The sequence below is a fragment of the Syzygium oleosum genome, unplaced genomic scaffold (genome assembly GCF_021117445.2).
Source record: "Syzygium oleosum isolate NSW1041296 unplaced genomic scaffold, Sole_v2.1 Sole_v2.06, whole genome shotgun sequence".
Taxonomy (NCBI): Eukaryota; Viridiplantae; Streptophyta; class Magnoliopsida; order Myrtales; family Myrtaceae; genus Syzygium; species Syzygium oleosum.
The window spans coordinates 1,254,328-1,276,538 of NW_026607490.1; the positions used below are offsets into that span (position 1 = coordinate 1,254,328).

The window sequence follows — 22,211 nt, forward strand, 5'->3', positions numbered from 1 at the left end:
ATATCAGATTTACGTGGTTTGGTCGTAGTGACCTACGTTCACGGGGAGAGTAGTACGGAATTCCACTATAAATCAAGCGATACAACGAGTTAGTCAAACACTCTCAGTGTTTCTCAAGCTCCAATTACACCCAATAACTCACATAGTGTTTAGCCCTACAATTTTTCACGAAATAATCTCTGAATCTCGCGAAAGAATTATATGCAAATTCTTACCACAAGAATTTAATCGACTACAACACACTCGGATATCTTCAGAGTGTAATTCACTAACAGAAGCTCATCTTTAATGATGTTCACAAATAACATCCCCTTTTTATTTATAAGCAAGAATTGGATCTAAATTAAGAAACCTCTTTTTAGGAAACCTTCTCCAATTAGGAAACCTTTTCCAACTAGGAAACCATTCAATTAGGAAGCTTTCCTTTTTGAAATGAAGAGAGATATGAGTGCAAAGGAAGACTATTGGTGTTTTACATCAATCACGTGTGTTTATTGGTCGACCAATTATATCGCTTTTGTGGCTTCGGAAATAATTGTGAATACATGGTGCTTTTTTAGAAAGGTCAAGTGTAGCCTTTAAGGGATCGGTATACTTAGATTGATGTAGCAAAATATGTCTGGGACATTGTGAGACATTATTTACTTATTTCTTCTTTTTGGGTTATAGCCATTATGTTATCCCTGACAGGTGCATAATTTGACCTCAAAGTGCAAGTGTACTCACTGGTCGCAAGACCTTTTTGCCAGTACGAATTGTTTCTAAAGTAGATGAATGTTGAATGTTTTATATTCTTGATAGAGCTTTATCAAGCCCATTATGTTCGAGTGGGAAATGTTATATTTCAGTGGTTCGCCCATGATGGGGTGTGTTTCGAGAGGCAGCCTTTGAAGAGGTGTGAGCGGTTGTCTTTTAAGGGAAGTTAAAAATAACTTTCTGATGAGAGGAAAAAAATATATATACAGAAAAGAACGTACAGTAAAAGGTTTGTTCTCCTTTCTATCAAAATAACACACAAAAGGTCTCCACCGTTACTTTGAGAAGATGATCGGCATTAACGTTGTGGAACAAAAATATTTACCTTATGATTATATTCGGACCATTGTGAAGTTGTAGATTCGTTCATTACTCACTGGTGATTCAATCTATATTCCCGGATAATTCTTTTGTTGTGCATCGAAAGGTTAGTTGATTTCTTTCCTTTTCTGTCTCTTGATTATCTACACACAAACATCATTAATACGGCTTGACGTTCACACCTCATTCGAAACAGAGAAGAACCGGGGAAGAACATTACCTGTCTGTGAGCTATGAAGGAGTTGCAATCGGCAGCTAGATCGGAGACGAAGATTCTGATTAACGCCTATGGCCAGAATCACAGAAAATGGATGAAGCAAACGTACGATCTTCGATGATTTGAGAACCTCGATGCACGAAGGCAAGCAACACAGAATAGATCGTTCTTTTGGAACTGGAGTTGACGATGGCAAATCAACGACGACCGGCAGAGACCGACACAGCCGGAAAGCAATGGATCCTCAAGGAACGATGATTTGTCCTGTCTTTTTTTTTTTCAGAGAGAATGCGTTCGTTTCTCCCCCTTCGGCCAAAAACCCGAACCTCTCCCCCTTGCGAGCGAGAACCAATTCTGTTATATTACCACCGGCCTTCTCTGCTTCAACAACCTCCAGCTCAACACCTCTTCTAGAAACTCTTGGATTTGCTTACCTCTTTTTCTCACCCGCACTCGCTCACCATTGACGCGCGTTCTTGTTGTCTTCAGCCATACCATGCCTTCTCCAGTAAACATGAAGTAAGGCAAAGGTTTCGAATAAAAAAAAAGAAGTAAGGCAAAAGTAAGAAGTAAAGAGTGCTGGGCTATCTGATGGGCCATGGACTTGTTCAGGTTTTTTTTATTTATTTATAATGAGGACTTGCTCAGATTGATTTCAATGATATTTTGGGTTTTTCGGTATAGTGGGCTGAAGTATTATGGGTTAATGAGCCCAAATACTTATAAAAGCTTTAAAGGCTAAATTTCATGGGCCAATGGGCAAATGAATTTCGGCCGGACCTAGGAATTGGGCTGTGTATATGGACTATCAGGCTTTACTTTCTCTTATTTATTATTGTATTTTTTATTTTGCTACTTTTATATTTTTGCAAAATTACACGCTTGGATGGTCAACAAAAATACGGGTGTCAACATGTGTCTCTTGTCAATTATCATGGTAATGTCGTGTAACTGTTGATCTATTTGTCAACTTTCATATTTCAAATCTCAATTTCCTTCAAAAAATTTGGTTGCGATTTCCTTTTTATCTTCACCAGTTGTATGATAAGTCATGCAACACAACCCAGTTATTAGCTCGCTCAATTGTACTGTTCGGGGAAACTTGAGCATCGATACATCAACCCCCAATGCCTGACATATGGCAGTAACTTCATCCAATTGCACAATGCCAAAGGCTACCTCTTTTTGTATTGTCAATTAACGTTCTTCATGTAGATCATCGAATGGTATATGCATCTTTCATAACCAAAGTACCATTCTTGATCATACTGCAACAAGCTTTGAACCAATACAGTAATAAGATTCTTAGTCCTTGCTTCATATCAAATTGCTCCAATTATGCCGATTCTAGTACCTGGTCGGAGCAGCAAGTGTTCGTACATTCGCTGGCCCACTCATTCCTCTCTACCCTCTTCATATGATTCGTTTCTACGTGTTTCTATGCAACAAATTATTTTCCATCCAAACAAACAAAATAGTACGTGCATAGAGTATCATGAATATATGACATGATATTTAAAATGATTCTGAGGTCTTAAACACTATAACAATGATAATTGATCTTCCATAGGAACTTTTAATTACGTGTTATCTAGAAGTTGACCGTCAGGCTATAGACCTGCACAACTGGTGAGTTATCATTGTCAAATTCCTTTTCCTCTAACATGACTACCAAGCGAGGTAAAAACTGCCAATGGTTTAATAAAAAAAAATTAGAGCTTGGATGAAAAAATGATTTGCTAGCCTGAAAGAACTCTCGTAAGGGTGCTCTGAAGTGACGCGACTGAATCTATGGCGGGCTTAGCAAGCCAACTTATTCCCACTTTAATTCGATGCTCATCCGTGGGCAATCTTATCAGATATGCAAATTTCCTCGCTGCAAATGCAGAAACATATGGATGAACATCAATTTTTTTTTCGAAGGACCAGGGTGACAGAGGCAGAGAAAATAACCTGCATGTCCAACTGGACCTTCCAGAGTTAATCCATCAATGAAACTTGGTGAAATTGCAGCATCGTTTCTTCCCAGTGTCATCATCTCGCCCAAGTTCTGAAACCTGAAAAGTAGAGTTACAGAATCATGCACCAGTCACACATCCGAAGCTTCTACAGGTGTACCAGTATAAGCTACGAAAAATAAAAATTCACACACTAGTAGAGGCTAGGGGTGAGCGGTTCCAGGTTCCGGATAGGTTCCGCCTGGAACCTGGAACCTACCCTCGGGTACAGGTTCCTCATAATGAGGAACCTGGAACCTACCCGTCGGAACGTGGAACCTGGAACCTACCCTGTCACAGGTTCCAGGGTCGGTTCCAGGTTCCAACAGGTTCTTTTTTTTTAAATTTTTTTTTTAGTTAATCAAAACGAAAATGAACATTCATCAAAAAGAATACAAAAGACAAATTATAGAAAAGTCACATTTTTTCTTAAAAGAAAGGGGATAGCACGATAAATAGTAATTGTTGGGATGCAATACATATGACTTTAAATTTCAAGGTAAGATGCTACATTTTTCTCAATACATATCACCTTTCTCCCCATACATGCTGCAAAAGCACAAAAGTAGAAGACCAAAAGCTTCTTCGGTATCCACTCCGGCATTAAATTTCTTCCTCCTTTAAACAACCACGAGGTCAAAGGCACGCACAAATAATTGGCAGAATGATACAGGCCTTCATTGTGCAAAACACATCCCGAATCCATCTTGACCCATATTATTTCCTACAAGTTCACCAGATTTTCATCACACGATTGCTTCTATCAGACTTGAAGCTTGATATTAATGTGGCCCATTAAGATAGAAAATAGACTATCAAACTGAAAGGGCAAAGAAGTTAAACATGCTGCTCTTCTATTTTCTGATGCAGATCACTATTCATTTTCTGACAGTTCAGAGGAACATCCAAAAACACCACAATTATGGTGAATAACAGCCTGACACAACTTTTAAGAATGTAAATTTCAAAACAGAAGTCTGCGTTATTTGGCTTTTAAACTTTGTTTCGAAGATGGGGAAGGGGAGAAAATGAGAGGCAAGGTAAAAAGTCGGGACCAAATTTTACAATTTTTGTGAGAGAAATTTCAAATTCTCCTCGACATTGTGTAACCCCCACCTTTGTCGCCCCAAGAAAAAAAATCTTCCAAACAAAGCATAAGTATCCTTGCATTTTAAATGGTTTCTTCAGTTATCAGGAATCCATACATTAGATGGATGGAGTTCCAAGATTCAATTCTAGGTCCTATGACCCCAGACCAGTAATACTAGCAACACTAGAACAGCAGAATCTAATCAAAGGGTTTACTTTCATTCGTTACACATTTCAACTCTAATCTCAGAAGGTAACATAGTAACATTGTATGACATAAAAAAGAAGCAGACACTTTCCAGAAATTTATGGGTGCAAAAAGTACCTCCTTTCCATGTCTCTATCTTGGCAAACAAAACATCTTATCTTATAACTCGATATTGTTAACCTAATTGAGAGAAGGGAAATAGTATCACCCACCAACTGATGTTTCAGCTGATCTATATTTTCAGAAAGCTTCAACACATGAAGTTTCAAAGACTGCATAACAAGAATAGTAAAGAAGTAAGATTTTCATATATAACATGATTTCAAAAGAAATTAAAAAAAAGGAAGAACAAGCCAAGGAGATAAAGAGGCTCTGAATAATATTTTGCAACTTCAGGCATTTACATGATTGCAAAGAGACGACCTTAGCTGCTCATTCAAAGACAACCAAAGTATTAAGACAATCCATATCAATTTATTGGTAAAATAAAATAAGTATTAGAAAGCCTACCACATATATTCATTCCGCTTCAACTGGTAAACTCTATTTACTGACGATAATCTCCTCATTCAGACAATCCATATCTAAAAAAAGAAAGATTAAATAAAATATTCACTTATTAGATATATAAAAGGAATTACAATATATAAAGATATAAACATCACTTACCCATCTCAAATTTTTCTGCATTTTCGATGCACTCTTCAACATCAATCGGCACACGAACGGCTCTCAACCAATCTTGAGTGCAAATCAAAGCTTCCACTACTTTGGGAGTCAAAGAACTTCGAAAGCTGTCAAGCACACGACCCGATGTACTAAAAGTCGACTCCGAAGCAACAGTAGTTACGGGAATAGACAAAACATCCCGAGCCATCAAAGATAGAATTTTATATTTTGAGCCACTAGTCTTCCACCACATCAAAAGGTCAAGATCAAGAATATTTTCATTTTTTTCTTCAAGATATTGATCAAGCTCAGATTTGTTGTCATTGCACATATGTTGGTTCGAGTGCATAAAGGTTTTTCGCCAAGCTTGGGCGTCATACTTCTTGATCTTGCTACCTTCACTACCACCGGCATCGGCATTGGAACCACTACTACTAGCACTCAAACTTTGGGCACCAAAATTTCTATCACTTGAAGCAAGAGAAGATTGTTCATAAAATTCATATAAACGCTCCAATGCAACCTTCACCTTGTAATGCATCTCATTGACTTTCAATTCATCATCATAAATTTGTCCATACAAGAAATTCACATAACTCAACTTGGCTTTAGGATCCAACACAACCGCAATCAACACCAACATATTCACTTTATCCAAACTCCCATAGTATTTGTCAAATTTCTCTTTCATTTTCATACCCATAGCTTGAAGCTTAGGATCCGAAGCATCAGTCGCATCTTTCAAATTTTTATACAAAAGAGCTATCCCTTCAAAATAATCATTTGAAGTAACATATGAACTCCCCGACATCCAATTGGTGGCATCATAGAATATTTTTAGAAATTCCGAAAGAATAATGGCATTTTCCCAATCATCATCTTTAGGAAGATCATGGTTAAGCTCACTGGCAAAAGCTGAATCGTCTTCTTCCATCCTTTCAAAAGCTTTTCTAAATTTTATGGCGGTGTCTAACATGAGGAAAGTGGAGTTCCATCGAGTGGCAACATCAAGAATAACCGAACCCTTGTAAGTAATCTTTTCACCCTCAATGCAAGATTTAAATGTATTGGCTTTCATGGGAGAACTCCTCACATACCTAATCACGTTTCGTATACGTGCAATAGATTCCCGTACCGTAATCAAGCCATCTCTAACAATCAAGTTTAATATATGAGCGGTGCACCTCATATGTAAAACACTATCATCTAAGATCAACAAATTTTCTCTTGAAAGTTTTTCCTTCAAATAATCAATTGCAACGTCATTCGAACTAGCATTATCCACGGTGATTGTGGATACCTTCTTTTCTATTCCCCACTCGTTGATGCATTTCTCCACCATTCTCCCAATCTCCCTACCCTTGTGACTAGGCATCACCACAAAATTGATGATTCTTTTATGCAACTTCCAATTTTCATCAATAAAATGTGCAGTGAGACACAAATAATTCAGGTTTTGAATGGAAGTCCATGTATCGGTCGTGAGTGCGATCCTAGAATTTATCTTACCAAAGTAAGTCTTCAGACAAGTTCTTTCACAGAAATATAGCTTCATACAATCTTTAGCCACTGTAAAACGTGACAAATGTTTAAAGAGAGGTTGTAACTCGGTGACAAACTCGCGAAATCCAACACGCTCAACCAAGGAAAACGGTTGTTCATCAACTATGATGAACCGAGCAAGCATTTGCCTACAACGTTCTTGATTAAATGACCATGTCGATAAGACACCACCAGTACTAGAACCTCCCCTTGCCTTGTCAGCCAAGTCTACGTTACGCGGTGCAAAGAATTTCTGCCTCTTATCAACATTGCAAGGAAACTTCTTACATGTTTTCAAGTGCTTCCTCATTGTGGAAGTACCATGAGCAACATTGTACTTTAACTCAGACCCACAATGAATGCACTTCACCTTATATGTTTTTCCATCCCCATCTTTGATTCTTGCAAAATGATTCCAGCAATCGGATGTATATTTCTTATTAAGAGGAGGACGATGAGAACCAAGTACCTTGTTTGTTGCACTCGTGGTAGGGGATGGCTCTTCTTCATTTTCATCGCTCGACAATTCAAATTCTGTGTTCGGAGTCATCTCCTCACATCCATCAACCTCCATTGACATGTTATCTTGAATTCTTGATAGTTGATATGTCAATCAAACAATGCTGGCCAAGCAAACAACACGAGAACAGATTAGCACCGTCTTTAGCTAGTTTAGCATAGGGAGTGAGAGCTGGTAATCTTATTTAAGAGTTAAGACTTGGATCTTGGTGAAGGTAGACTACTGTAAGAATAAATGCTCATTCCCAAGGTACTCTACCCACTGTACCTGCTAGATACATGGATGTGGCTCTTCATCCAATTTTATTTTCAGTAGAAAAGAGGCATTAAACGAGTTGTATTGTATGTATTACATGGACCCAGACAAATATTGTTGTCCAGGTGCATCTGTTGTGCTTATATTTGAAAAAAATGTAACAAATTATGATGAGATAAATAGAGATCTTAGTTCGGCATGCCAGCATCATCCTTGCCAATTTTGCAATGCAGAGCTTTACGCTTTGGAAGCAGACATGGGAATGGAATCAGAAGTTGGAGTTCCTTCTTACCTGCAACCTGATAAGGAATCTGATCTGGAAGAGCTTAACTTGCCTTCAGCACCAACAGGACATGCAGCACCAGCCGGCAGAACCAATACCCAGGTAAATCTCATATAGCTTGTTTTGAATATTCATTACCGGTGGTCCATTAATTAACTGTCCTACATCTACAATAAAATGTACATGTGCTCATACTAAATACCCAGGTATATCTCATATAGCTTGTTTGAACATATTCATCAGCCAGCTATAATTAATTCTCCCGAATGAAACAGCACGACATTGCTTTCTATTCAAACAAAACTCAAGCTTTGTGCGGCAATTGACATCACAAGAATATTTCCAATGGTTCGGTGATCAAACATACAATCAACGAAATCACGGATCTGTGACAATGCACATTAGAGCATAATTTAAACCTGCAGTTCAATTTAAACACAACGTACGGAAAAAAGAAGACGAAGTTAGCAGATAAAGACTTTATAAACATATCCATTCATCTTAAGAAATTCAGTGGAAAATACATACTTTGTTTAACTCGAACCAAAGTCTAACAAACTACACTTTAGTGGATGAGCCCAATAAAATTGTCACAGGCCCCAAGGACCAAAATACCATCGAGAAGCTCATGTAAAGATCCACAGTGATAACTGACCACATCCTTAAAAGACACTTTCACAAAAGAGAGAGGCCCTAACAATCGCCCTGCATTTCTAGGAGAATGTTTTAAGGTGTGACTGATATTGTCTAATAACAAGAAGTAAAGTTATCTTCACATGCTACAAAGAACAGCAACTTAAGTCCCCAATCATGATAAAACAATTATAAATCTACATCTCCTCTTCTCCCTCAAATGTTCTTTAGTTCATTTCCCTGAATTTGAACAGAAAATAGCTACATAATGAAAATATTTTTCCCCTTTGCCATTGGCTCTGATAGCAACCAAATCAGAGCTTCTACAGATGATACCCAAATGTTTCCCCCCCCCCCCCTTCCCTCTCCTCACATTCAATCGGGGACAGATCCACCGCATTTTCCCTCTCCTCACATTCACTAAGCGATGAATCCAGATGAATGTGCACGCAAGAGCACGATTTCACGCAACTCAGGCACGATCGTCGTGACTGAATTCAATCGATCGATGCAAAAGATGAACAGAAGCAACGGTGGGAATTCAAAGAGAGAAGGCGTGAATGGCAGGGGTTGTTCGAAGACGTTACGTACCAGAGCGACGGAGCTTCAGAGGAGGAAGACGGCGGCGAGCCCGAATAATCGTAGCGAATCCGCGTGGGGAGATCACAAGACCTGCGGTGAAGAAGGCAGAGCAAGGCGGAAGCGGGAGAGAACCGCGGAAGCGGGAGCACGGAGCAAGGCGAAAGCAAGAAGCGGGAGCGAGGAGCGAGGCAGAAGCGGGAGCGAGGCGGAAGTGGAAGCAGGAGCGACTGAGCAAGGAGCAAGGCAGAAGCGAAAGCAGGAGCGACGCGGAAGTGGAAGTAGGAGGGACAAGATGGAGGGACAAGGTGAATTAGGGTTTCTAAATACCAAATGTTTAGTTTATGTTTTAATTTTTAGGGATCCAGTTCCTGGTCCCGGTTCTTGGTTCCGGTTCCGGTTCCCGGTTCCGATCCGGTTCCGGTTCCTATAGGAACTGGGAACCGGAAGAACAGCCGGTTCCTAAAAATGGGGAACCGAGAACCGGACCCTCTGTCCATGGAACCTGGAACCGAACCGGACTCACCGGGTCCGGTTCTCCGGTTCACGGTTCTACCCTGGAACCGCGCTCACCCCTAGTAGAGGCAGCACAGAAGGATACTTAATGGAGTTTATGATGGGTAACAGTAAGTGCTCCTTGTCACTGGGGATGTCGACGTGCAACTGAAGTTAACTTACTACATCCACCCATATTTAATAGAACCATAATAATTTGGGGGAAGGAAGGTGAGATCAAAGCTACAACATGCATGCTGATCACCAGCAAGGGCACCGCATTGTGAATAGAGCAGATTGAACCATAAAAAATGTTTGGCACAAAAGGCACAAGTGAAGTGAAACACCTAAGAGGCAGAAGAGGACGGTCATTGATTGCTGCCCACAGATTCCAACCAGTGAAGTCCGCTTACTGTAAAGCAACCTGGTAGGCCATGAAAGAAATGACTAAAATTGGCGAGGAGATAGCAAAACTAAGAAAGGTGCAAATAATTAAGTTGCACTATAACATCATACTTAAATAGATGAATTGCATTTCTTGCTTGGCTGGAAGAATCTTTCCATCTGAATCTCTTAATGCAGAAGAATCACCAAGCGAAATCGGGAAGTGAAGGTTTAGAGCCCACAGTCCACAGGACCAAATCCGCCTCCAGAATTTGAATTTGTAATCCATTTTGAGCGGGTTGAAGTTCCAATATAAATTTCTCAACATCATCTTCTGCCGCAAAGCCCTTGGCGGGTCCACTCTCTTTCTTCATTTCAGGATCTTCAGAGTTTCCACCGAAATAGAAAGAATCTTCAGCGTCACTCGACTTCCTTATATTGCGTACAAAATAACCCAGAAGCAGCTGGACTTTCCTTGACGAAAGAACCTGGAACGAATAGCAAAAGCTGTACATTGTGATCCACCCTCTTTCTTCCAAATTAATGGAGGAAATTGGTCATTCAAAATTATTACTTCAATAAATTATATCTATAAAATGTCCCGGAGATTACTTTCATTGCAGCTTCCCTGTTGCCAGGTGGGGCAGTTGGACAGATTGTAGTTTCCACATTTAGTGCTTTCACTATAATTTCAAAGGAAAATTAGCAAAATAAACATATTCAGGAGTGATGACAGAGAATACAGCATTCACCTCTGCCCAAAAAACCATAGTGATTAGATGCCACTAAACTCTACTCAGTTTCATCATTTCTTCTGCTTCTAACCAATGCATGATAAACCTCAATCCCAAGCCACATGGCTCAAAGTTATTAATTATATCAAAGGCAAAGCCCAACCTTAAACACTGAGCTAGAATGAGACTGACTTGGGGGCAGAACCCAAGCAGCACATGGAACAGGTGGGAGGTTGTGGAGTGGACCGATCCATTCACGGAAACCCGCACCCAAACTGAGGATTTGACCCTAGTGTTACAGCCGGGCATTGCCAATGATAACAGAGCATGTACACCGCAATGTGAATAATGCCACATACCATGCGCAGAGTGTAGATCCGACGAAGCAGTGGCTGATTTACGCAAGTTATGAAATTCATGAGGTATTCTTATACCTTGAATGCATTGGCTAAGTACCAGCAACCTTCTGTTTCAACCTCGTTGAAATTGGAATCACTTGTCTGGCCTAACAGCAAATGAGTGAGGTATGCTCGTGAAGTTCAACTAGCTGAGGCAGGAAGATGAAATGAGTGAGGTGAGATAGGAAGAGTGTCTGCTTTGATTTTTTGCCTTGTGAATAAACAAACACCATTGTAAATGCATTTATGACATCTCCGGAACCGATACTCGTGAAGCTCAAATATAGCTGTATTTGACATTGATTTAGAGGTATGCTTGTGAAGTTCTACCAATCTCATCTCAACCTCGTTGAGCTGACTCCATGACGTTTCAAGTTGCTTTTGACATTGATTTAGAGCCATCTCTAGCTTCTCCTTTTCTTCTTCCTTCTTCTCTTATTCCTCCTCCAGCTCTGCCGTTCTATTGATCATGGCTTCCAGCTTGGATTTGAGAGGGACTTCATCAGATCTGTTTTGATCCAGAGCGGGCTCCGCTCCTTGGCTGCAGCTTCCACTTTCTGTGTCTGGTAAAGCTGCAAGCCTTTCCATTTCCAGAAAATCATCCATTAAATCAAGTTCTCCTGAAGCGACCATGAGATTCTTTCCAAAAGATTTGTCTTTCTTAAAATGGTCAAGTTCATTTATTAGAGCAGATGCCCAATACTTGGAGTGGCTCCGCTCACAATCATTTGGCTCCAAGCAACTCGCTTTCTGTGCGTCATTCTCAACTGCTAGCAGTCTATCCCCTACATCTGATTGGCTATTGGTGAAGGACTCTACACAAATTGATGATGCGGAGAAAGACTTAAGATCGTTCGTCCCAGTTGCTTTCCGAGACATGGCTCTGAGTCTGCAGCATTCGGCTTCAAGCCTAGCTACCTTCTTTATGCTCACTAAATGTTGTTTGCTGGCTGTTTCTGCTGCTTGGGTGCTCAAATCACGCTCAATAATCCTGATTTCTAGCTCCTCAGACAGAGAAAGGACTTTGGCTTTGAGGGCCACATTCTCTTTTTCAGCAGCATCAAGCTTAGGGCCAAGATCAGAACTTATAACTGAAGAAGCTTCACTCTTGGCAGCTTGGAGCTGGGCATGGACATCAAAAAGCTTAGTCTCAAGCTTGGCCTTTGTTAATTCCCACTCACGAGTTTCTTGACCACAGCTTCTTGGATCTTCTGCTCTTGCTCTTCCCTCACCTGTCTGATTCGATCTTCCAGCGTTGAGTTCTTTTGAGTTGCAGCCTCCAGTTGTTTCTTCAACACCAAGACTTCATTTTCAGGCTTCTCCCATCCTATGATTGAATATCAGAAGGAAAAAACTTATGACAAAGTACATAAGCGCAAAAAAGCAAATCTGAATGCAATATCGAATAGATTTAACGCAGGGATAGTTGAAGTAGATGTTATCCTCAAATCTGAAACTCCATGTGAGTTCAGTTCACTCTTGCTCTGATTGAAAGGTTCCAATCTTGTTACCCCAGACATGAGTGCTTCATTTCAGTGCAATTTGTGTAGTATATCAGGTATTTCCTCCCTCCTACGTTCTCTGATATCTTGTTACAATCCCCATTCATTTGCTGCAGCTTTGGATATTAAACGCAGACATCAGGAAACTAAATCATTATGCTGTGGTTACGGATCATGCTACAGTACTATAAGAATAATTGGCAAATATCTCTTTGGAGGAAAAGAAAACCGTGGCTCCTTGATCTTCATCCCTAATGACCCTGCTATAGACAAGTTCAGATGTCACTCCTAGACAGAAACGAGAATTACAGGCGGAAAACTTGCTTCTCTTTTAAGATAAGTGTTAAAAATGTGAAGAAACCAAACTAATTTCTCTCTTATATAGATGCTTGGTTTTTCATCGAAAGAAACATCAGTTTTTTGTTGCACTACCTGATACAGCTTCTTCTGCGACTTGTGCTAGTTCTGTTATCCTGTAATCTTCTGTTTCACCGGAAATTTCGTCCACTGTGCTCGTTTGACTATCTTCATGCCGCACCTCATAAAATAAAGTTGGATCCAGCAACTGATTGTGTTGAAGCAAAACCTCCAAATCATTCTCTAGTGGCTTGCATATTATTCGGAATCCACACTTTTTCACAATTCCACTGCCCAATGCTCTAAAGACAAACTGGAAATGACTCCAGTCATTTGCACCAAAAACGACTCCTCGCCACAAGTTTTCTGGTTTGGAACAACAAAGCCACAAATGATCCGAATCCAATCTGAAAGTCGTTGGCTGTCTCCACGTCAATTTGTTATCAACATATGCAATAATCTGCAATTCGACATTCTCTTCTTTTGCTTGGAATACAACTCCGAAAGCTAATCCTAGGAACTTCTTATACGAGCACTTGGGAGCCATGAAAGATATATAACTCTCATTGCTAGGGAGCAACCACTCTGGCATCTCTCCTCCGGGTAGAAGAAGATTTCGGCATCCAGTTCTGGGACAAAAATGCTGTCATAGATATAAATTGTTAGATACTTCTTTTGAAATTGGTACCTAAAAAGAGGCACTTCAATGAATTAAATGGGTAGTACTAGAGTTTAGCTATAGTTAGTAATAGCATTACAAAGACTTTTTATTGTTCGAAACAGGATATGTATTGTTGAAAGCTTTTGTAATTGAATGAACATGTATCGTTGCAGTTTTTCATTGAATGATGCTTGTAATTCCACAACGAACTAGAGTTCTATAAATAGAGAGAATATCTTGTGCTTTGCATTATAACCGCCTCCACTGCATATGTAAAATATGGGTTTTAAAGGTCAAAAAGTCAAAGGGAAAAAAGGAAAAGAAAAGTGAAAAGAAAAAGTTTGAAAAGTCAAAAAGAATAAAAAGAAGTGTTAAGGGGAAAAATGAGACCATCGGCTGAGAGAAGCAAGAGCTCACCGAGAAGAAGAAAGAGAGGAAAGAAAGAAGAAAGAAGGGGGAAAGAAAGGGTTTTTGCACGTGCTCACCACAGGAGTCTCGCCAAACCGGAATTCCTTTGTATCGCCACGCTCGGTAGGTATTCGTGCCCCTTGTTCGTTCAATCGGAATATTTTTCGGGGTTAGGACTTATATTTTGGAGTTATGAGTTATTTGAGCGGCGAAGTTCGATTTTTAAGTTGTTGAGCTGTGAATATACATAGAATTGGTAGTTTAGGGTGCTGCAAGGCTGTGAGATTTACAGGACTCGATTTGGACTTTCGGTTTGCCGGATATGAATTTTCGTAGTTGGCCGCACAAGGTGAACAGTGCGCGACCAGCGGCTTTTAGGCCGGTTTTTGCCGGTTTTCGACTCGATTTTGGGACGACCAAGTTGGGGCTTTTGAATACTCTGAACGGGCTTTCTTTTGACTATAAGTTTGCTAGGGTTGGAGTTCGATGGAGAAAGTTATGGCGCAATCAAGTTTCGCGTTGCGGACGATTTGGATAATCGCTTTGGAGGAGCGATTTGTGAGCGCGTTTGAGTCGTTTTGGTTAGCGTCTAAGCTAGGTTTAGTCGAGTCGTTAGTGAAAATGGTGTTTTATTTGATGTTGACGTCGATTCTCATTTAATTGATAGGATTATGAGATCGTTGGTTCGAGTGAGCGTCGTTGCATGATTTTTGGGGATTTCAGGTGAGTGGTGATATCTCTTCTTTGAGTTTGTAAACTCATATTTCGAAAGCGATATGAATCGGATATGTTATGAGTTAAATAGCATTGTTATTGCATAAAAACTCGGATCGGGCATTTACTACCCTGTTGATTATTTGAAATGACTTATATATCGATTATCGTGAAATAAATTGAGGAAATTCTTTATGAAAAGAATTCTTTTGTTAAAGGTTATACATATCGATTTATGAAGAATTTTGAGAATGATTTGGGAATCGTTTTTGGAAATGTATTGTGAAAGTATACATATGTATATCGCGTTACGAACTAGTTTATGAAATGAGTTCGGAAATGATTCAAGAAATGCTCTACGAAATGTATTTCCGGCGGATGAGCCGTGTTGCGAGAAAGTTATTTGTTTGGTTTGTGAAATGTATTCTGGATTAGATTTCTGATATTGGATGATGATTGTTTGATGCTTAATATGGCTGTGAGCGCATTGAGGGGCTTGGGGGTATGCATACCGGATTAGGATATCCTTCTGGGCTGAGCCACTGGCTTTGTAGGTGGAGACCTTGCCAAGGGGGAAATCTTGGTAGCCTTGTCACAAGGCTTTGTGTCGTGACCATGGTTTGATATTGAGTAGTAGATTCGTCGATGGACTGGACCATCGATGTGTGATGTGATATGAGATTCATCAATGGAATAGACCATTGATGTGTGATTTGAGATTAGTCAATGGAATGGACCATTGACGTAGTTTTTATAGAGATTGATCAATGGACTTGACCATTGATAGTTTGAATTGTGATGATGGATTTAAATGTGTATTTAGGACTTGTACAAAGCTTTGAGGAAATAATATAACTCGTATTTGAATTGATATGTATTTGATATCTTGAATTTGGCTTCTGAAATTCTGGTATGGCTTTATGTATACATGCATAGTGGTTGCTCCATCTGCTTAGAAGAGATACACACTGCTTACTGAGCTGTGGTTGCTCACCCCCCTCTTTTCCCAACCTTTCAGGTTCTTTGTTTAGAAGCCAATAGAACGAGAGCGATGTCATTGGGACTCTTGGGTGGTTTGAGGCTACGTCCTTTGGACGAAAGGACGGCCGTGTCATTCCCCATCTTAGTAGGTTTCGGGGTGTGACAACATATACATGCAAAATCACTTTTTAATCAGCCTACCGATCCAGGATTTTCAGGCTTTCGCAATACACAAACACTCAGTACAGCCAACATGTACTCAACTCCATATTAATCACAGAGAGATAGAGTCTCTAACCTCAAGCTTGAACAAATCATCAATGGTGAACCCATTACGGACCAGCTCATGACATGAACATAAGTCAACATGATCAACTTCACATATGTCGGAGGGAATTTTACTAAGAGATTGGCAACCCAATGCCTGTAGATCTTTTAATTGCCCTGGAATGCTGACAATCTCTTGTAGTTGTTGGCAGTACGAAATATCCAACTAGAGCAACTTATGTAGTTGCTCGCATGTAGGAAGGTTAGTAAAATTGTTTCTTGATAAATTCAATTCTGCTAATGAGGGAAAACAGGAACGATTTTCCAGAAACTCTACTTCTGATAGATTGCATCTATCAAGGAATAAAATCTGTAACTTGGGAAATCCCGTCTTCGAATGGGGATCACTCGAATCCTCCTCATTCTTTTGAAACTTGATTAGTTTTGAGCAGCCTCCAAGCCACAACGTCTTAAGATTTCGCAACCTGAAGATGCTAGATGGAAGGATTGCCAGTTCCTTGCATTCTATTAAATTCAGACTCTCCAAAGATGCAAGATTTTCTATGGAAGAAGGAAGTTGCTCAATTGAACTCCTTTCTAAATCAAGAGTTTGCAAGGTTTTAAGTTTATTCGGAATATCAGGGAATCTTCGCAATTTTGAACAATCATTAAGACTGAAATATCGAAGATTCTGGGACCGGAGCACATTGGGGAGATGCTCCAAGTTTTTGCACCCACGGAGATCTAATTTCTCGAGACATGGAGTGTAATAGAGGTCCGGCATACAAACCACCGACTGGCATTCACTGAAGTTAATGAACTTCAATTTTCCAAAGTCCTGCAAGAACAATGAAACCAACTTGGACAGACATTCCGGACCCAAAAAAAACTGAGATGAAGTTCTAATTCAAAATCTGGCTCTACTTTTTCAATAAAGAAACTAGTGGTCTGTCTGTCCATGTACAGGGAACTTGCATATAAAAAAAATTCACACATCATAAAAGCATTATTGGAAAACTTCGATGAACAAGTAAATATTTCTATTAGTTCACGGACAAATAAATTGACCTTACAGTTTTCCTAAACAAATTACATAGGGACGATTCTGCTATTACATAATGCACAAAATCTGAATACCATTCCGTGTTGGTAAAAATTGGAAAGGTTGGTAATCGTCAAATTCCATTGCCAACAAAATTTTGACTAAGAACTTGTTCAGAGAGTAACGCGTTGGTAAGTTACCAACACTTTTGGGTTATGTGATAGTTTTAAATTAGCAACTATTTCACTACGTAACCCACCAATAAGTTAATGTTGCTGACTTTTATTGAAAACTAGTAAGATGCCCTTGCTTTGCATGAATCTAAGACTATATTTGTATAGTATTTCGAATGATGATATCGACTGACTTTTTCGCAAGAGAAGTAAAATATGTGCAGAAAATTATAACAAGAATAAATATCCACATCTATCAACCGGTATCTCATGACAAAACTAATTTCTGTCTCTCAAAAAATCCCAATTAGTACCCCTAGCCCAAATCTACCATCAGTTAGCATTCCGATTTTATCCCGTTAAAATGCATACATGTTAATACACATGGCAGACGACTGCAAAATGGATATGATATAGAGAATGATAGATCCTACATGGTTAACCTACGTGTGATGATACTTAAATCCAAACATAAAATAGTGAAAATTATTATATAAAATGAGCAAGACTTTGGTTTTTGACACATAACATCGATGAGTACTACTCTTAACACTCCGTGCCCCGAAGGACTCGTCCATCACTTGGACGATTCCACAAAACTTTTGGTAACTTACTTGCATGTTTATAGGCTAAATAACTGATGGTAGTTCCATAAAACTATTGGTAACTTAACATGTTACACGCTAAACAAGTTGTTGATAAAAATCTAGTTACCAACGACTTTAAATTTTACCTACGCTTTTAAGAGATTACTATCATGTTATACTATTCTATTTTTTCACGGGCAGAACGCTAAAAACCTGCATTACATAGTGATGCTGCTACTTCTCAAGAATTGGGTTTAAGCAATTAAAACAAAACGCTGACTTTTTCTCTGAAGGTTTTTTATTACTTATTTTGGATAAAGCCTTCTTTTTTATTTTTCTATCATGAGATGGAGCAAGCTCAATCACATTGATAAAATTGTTGATTCTCTTCGAATTAGTTAAATTTCATTTTGACATTCCATTAGTTTAGCTAGTACACTAGTTGAAACTTAACAAGTAAAGGAGAATTACCATCCGTGGCTTCTCAATTCTCCCATGCTTCGACCCAAAAAAAAAATGCTCTCATGGAAAGGGTCTTTAAAAACATACCAACGGTATATCAAAAACCTACAAATCAAATAAAAAGTCTCATGGTATAACTTAAGCACATTCAGCATTCAAATGTTAAATTACATACCAAGAAATTTTTGTTTCAATTTTCAGCTCAAAGTAATGATGGTTTGAGCTCACTGTTGTCGTTTTTCGTACATGTATGGAAAAATTCTACTTTTCATCCCTATACTTTCACTACTTTTTTTTAATCAAGTCCATGTACTTTTAATTTTCTAATCAAATCCTTCCACTTACATAAATTGTCTAATCAAGTGTTTCTAGTACCAAATCTAGCCAAAGGCCATTGGACGACTCCGCATTATAATGCGGATTAAATATTGCATATACATGGGCACTCTAGACGTAGCTTAAAAAAAAGTTGGTCAAACAGGTTATGGCATCTCCCACCATTCACTTTCCATGGGGGCGTCCACTTGGGCAATATTCGATCCACATTACACTTGGGCATCCTTCAATGGGCACTGGATTTAGCCGGATTTGATGCCGAAAGGACTTGATTAGACAATTGTGTAAGTAAAACGACTTGATTAGAAAAATTAAAAACACATGGACTTGATTAGAAAAGCAATGGAAAGACAAGCATAGAAAAATGAAATCTTTCCTGTATGTATTTCAACGATAACCAACAAGTTGTCAGCTAGAAGGCAGAGTATTTACAACCGGAAGATTTTACCAACATTGGTTCATGTACTAGATTGATAGCCTACATCTGATGCTTTAGTAATTGCACATGTTTCCAAGGACAATAACAAACATCATCAGATTTAATACATATAGTTATAAGTAACGACAACAGGACCAAGTAAATGCGCACCTTAAATTGGTTCAGCACTGTTTCGATGTTGGTATTCTGCGGATAAAGTCCAACTAACTTCTTTGGACCATCTCTAAATTCTGGAATTGAGGCACAATGAGGCCATTCAAACCACTTCAACTCATTAGGGAGATGGATGGGTCCTTGGAAAGAATTGTGCACATTTCGCAGGATTAGCAACCTCAACTTTTTCATGTTTGTGAAAGCATTAGGACCAATATACATTTCTCTTCGCTCTGGTAGCTCCAAAAATATGGCTTTTATCACATTTGTTCCCTGTATATTTATTAGAATATTTTTAGGATTATTTGTAACTATAGTAATCAAAGTCAAAAATAAGAATAAAATACGAATTCTTATACACTAACAAGTCTTACCAAATCTCCTGATAGAACATCAAGAACATCTTCATAAAGCCATAGCCTACTACGTTTGCCAAGATCATCACAGCATTCTTATTTTACAATATCCATACCCATTAATTGTATTAAGTCGTGCATTTCTAAGGTCCCATTCTCTTCACCAATCAAGGAGCGATCAATGAGAGTTTGTACCTCGGTAGTAAAGGACATATCACAACTATCAAGAACTTTCTCTATGTACTCTTTCCTCCGACCCTTGAAGAAACAGGCAATGTCGAGAAAAATATCCTTTGCACAGTCCTCCAATCCATGATAGCTAACCTTTAGCACATCATTGATATTCTTGTCAGGATTTTTGGCAAGTTTTTTTGGGGTACTTTTCCATCTATCTTCTCCTCTACCACATAATAAAGAACCCAACGCCCCATGAGCCAAAGGAAGGCCGCTGGCATAATGTACAACACTATCAACGAGATTGTTGCTTATTTCTATGTTTTGATTTCCCCAAAAAGCATGCTTTTTGAAAAGTTCAAGAGCTTCACAATCCTCGAGAGCTTTAACTTCATAAATACGATCCTGATGTAGCCCATGACTAGTTAGCAAATCCCTATTTCTTGTTGTGATAATTATCCTGCTTCCTTCATCGAACCATTGACAATTTCTGGCTAAAGTATTTAGCTGGCATGCTTTATCGACATCATCAAGGATAATGAGAATTTTCTTATTACAAAGTCTATCTCGAATCAAGAAACTTCCTCCATCAACATTGTAAACTGTTAATTTCTTCCCTAGCAATACCCTTGATAGCAATTTTTCTTGCAAAGAAACCAAACCATTGGGATTTTTGGAATTTTCTCGAATACGTTCCAAGAAACTAGAACCTTGAAACTCTCTAAAAATACTGTTATAAATGGCTTTAGCAAGGGTTGTCTTCCCGACACCTCCTTGTTCGCATAATCCTACCATAAGAATATCATCCTCGGACTGTAGATTTAAGATTGTTTTAAGCTCTTGTACTCGGGAATCTATCCCAACTGGATACTTGGCTACATCTAATGGAGTTCGATCTAGTTTAGTTGATATCTCCTTTATGATTTCTTGTATAAGCCTCGCTTCGCATCTGCCAATGGAAAATCAGTTGAAACTGCTTTTAGAGCAATCAAAAGAAGTTGATAAGTATTCAAAGAGATTGCCGAGTGAAAAATTAGTCTGCAAAATATTTGGAGATGAATGGATAAATATGTTAGATAGAAAGATGTCCATGTCTGCATAGGTCTAAGACAATATTTTTCATAGTACTCTAAATGATGTAAGTTAATATATTTGGCCTTTATCAGTAATTCAAGTTGATTATTGGATTACTAAAAGTAAATGTTGATCGGCATTATCTTCATCGCTTTACACACTTAATTTTTGTTTTTTTGGTCGGATACGCACTTAATTGAAATTGTCTTGTTTTCCTTTAATTGTCCAAATGCCTGCCCATGAATGTGGTATTTTTCGTTAGAGAAGCAATATCAGTGATGAAAATTGATAACGTAAAGTCTAATATTTGGTATATCACACTAGGATAATTTACAGATTTGTCAATACCACAAATGCTAGAGTAAGGAAGTTCTAAGATAACAGAATTGTTTGAAGAAGGTTCACACAATTACAGACAATCTCATAGGCGAGAAGTTAATCCCCGAGAATGAACATGGCCTGGGAGGTGGACTATGGTGGAACATATTGGAGCATCTAGAGCGGTTAGTGTCTCTCGGGTCCAATAGAGAGGAGGAGGAATAACCTTATTTGATAAGAACTGCCTATATCGTCTAGGCTCAAAAGATCGCAATCTGTGAAGAAATTTAGGATTTTTGAACCTGTATCTCAAAGATCCGAAAACTAAAGAGCTTCGGAAAGAAGGATCACGGACACAAACAAAATTAATCACCTGTCTACGAAGAAGAGGATACATACATTTTTTCTTCTGTTGAGCAAATTAATTTTTCTCGGTACACTTATCATCCATGCATTTTCTAATATTCCTTTAATTGTAAAGATGATGCATAATCATTTTATAATTGTAAATATATCATTTACTCGTCAAATTTAGGCTATAATTGAAGTAGTAGAAGTGTTCTCACATACTCATCAGTAATATGCCACCCCGACAAGCAACTAGCATCAAAAAGAGCTTCCTTCCATCTCTTTACTTTCTCTGAATCCTTTCCGAACTTGACCTCATGTTTAGCAATAGCTTCTCCATAACTGTGTCTCTGCCCTCTCACCTCTCTTGGTTCCACTTTGTAAAACACTGGCAACACAATCAGGTTATTTTGCTTCTTGCACTCCATGATCTTTGTTACCTCTTCCAAACACCATGGCGAAGAGGCATAGTCCTCGGAGAAAATGATGATCGCGATTCGTGATTCCTCAATCGCCTTCATAAGTGCAGGTAATATCTGCTCTCCCTTCTTCAGTTCTTCACTGTCAATGTATGTGTGTATTCCTGCTTGGTCTAGAGCTGTGTATAAATGACTAAGGAAGTTGTTGCGAATGTCCGGCCCTCTGAAACTTAGGAAGACGTGGTAACTCCTTTGAATTTGGAAGAAGAAGAAGCCATTAGAATCAGGAAACCTACTTCATTTGGAGAATATATTGTGACTTGATTTGCCGCGTCGGTTGTAGGTCACTCCACTCAGTGC

The 22,211-nt window shown here is 38.9% G+C and overlaps 2 protein-coding genes and 2 pseudogenes across 2 annotated transcripts; all 4 read right to left on the reverse strand.

Moving 5' to 3' along the window:
* Nucleotides 1-2,627: 2,627 nt before the first annotated feature.
* Nucleotides 2,628-10,237, reverse strand: LOC130138401 (alternative NAD(P)H-ubiquinone oxidoreductase C1, chloroplastic/mitochondrial-like). The gene is made up of 4 exons (XM_056312401.1): nucleotides 10,081-10,237; nucleotides 9,912-9,972; nucleotides 3,248-3,351; nucleotides 2,628-3,170 (listed from the first exon to the last, which is right to left on the reverse strand). Exons 1-4 carry the CDS (start codon nucleotides 10,235-10,237, stop codon nucleotides 3,034-3,036), a joined length of 459 nt encoding a protein of 152 aa, XP_056168376.1. The 3' UTR covers nucleotides 2,628-3,033.
* LOC130138454 (zinc finger BED domain-containing protein RICESLEEPER 2-like) lies at nucleotides 5,025-5,936 on the reverse strand. Its single transcript, XM_056312639.1, has 2 exons — nucleotides 5,258-5,936; nucleotides 5,025-5,172 (listed from the first exon to the last, which is right to left on the reverse strand). Exons 1-2 carry the CDS (start codon nucleotides 5,898-5,900, stop codon nucleotides 5,132-5,134), a joined length of 684 nt encoding a protein of 227 aa, XP_056168614.1. The 5' UTR covers nucleotides 5,901-5,936; the 3' UTR covers nucleotides 5,025-5,131.
* Nucleotides 10,238-11,067: 830 nt separating the features above from the next.
* LOC115661579 (filament-like plant protein) lies at nucleotides 11,068-12,600 on the reverse strand (annotated as a pseudogene).
* Nucleotides 12,601-12,754: 154 nt separating this feature from the next.
* Nucleotides 12,755-21,968, reverse strand: LOC115661529 (disease resistance protein RPV1-like; annotated as a pseudogene).
* Nucleotides 21,969-22,211: the final 243 nt, after the last annotated feature.

What these genes read in the sequence shown, in the direction of transcription:
- LOC130138454 (XM_056312639.1), bottom strand. Translation starts at nt 5,900, where the DNA reads ATGTTGGTGTTGATTGCGGTTGTGTTGGATCCTAAAGCCAAGTTGAGT. An exon ending in TGCAGAAAAATTTGAGATGG is followed by an intron (nt 5,173 to 5,257) that starts GTAAGTGATGTT and finishes TTCTTTTTTTAG; the next exon opens with ATATGGATTGTCTGAATGAG.
- LOC130138401 (XM_056312401.1), bottom strand. Translation starts at nt 10,237, where the DNA reads ATGGATTACAAATTCAAATTCTGGAGGCGGATTTGGTCCTGTGGACTG. An exon ending in AATGCAATTCATCTATTTAA is followed by an intron (nt 9,973 to 10,080) that starts GTATGATGTTAT and finishes CTTTACAGTAAG; the next exon opens with CGGACTTCACTGGTTGGAAT. An exon ending in CGTCCTCTTCTGCCTCTTAG is followed by an intron (nt 3,352 to 9,911) that starts GTGTTTCACTTC and finishes TCTACTTTTCAG; the next exon opens with GTTTCAGAACTTGGGCGAGA.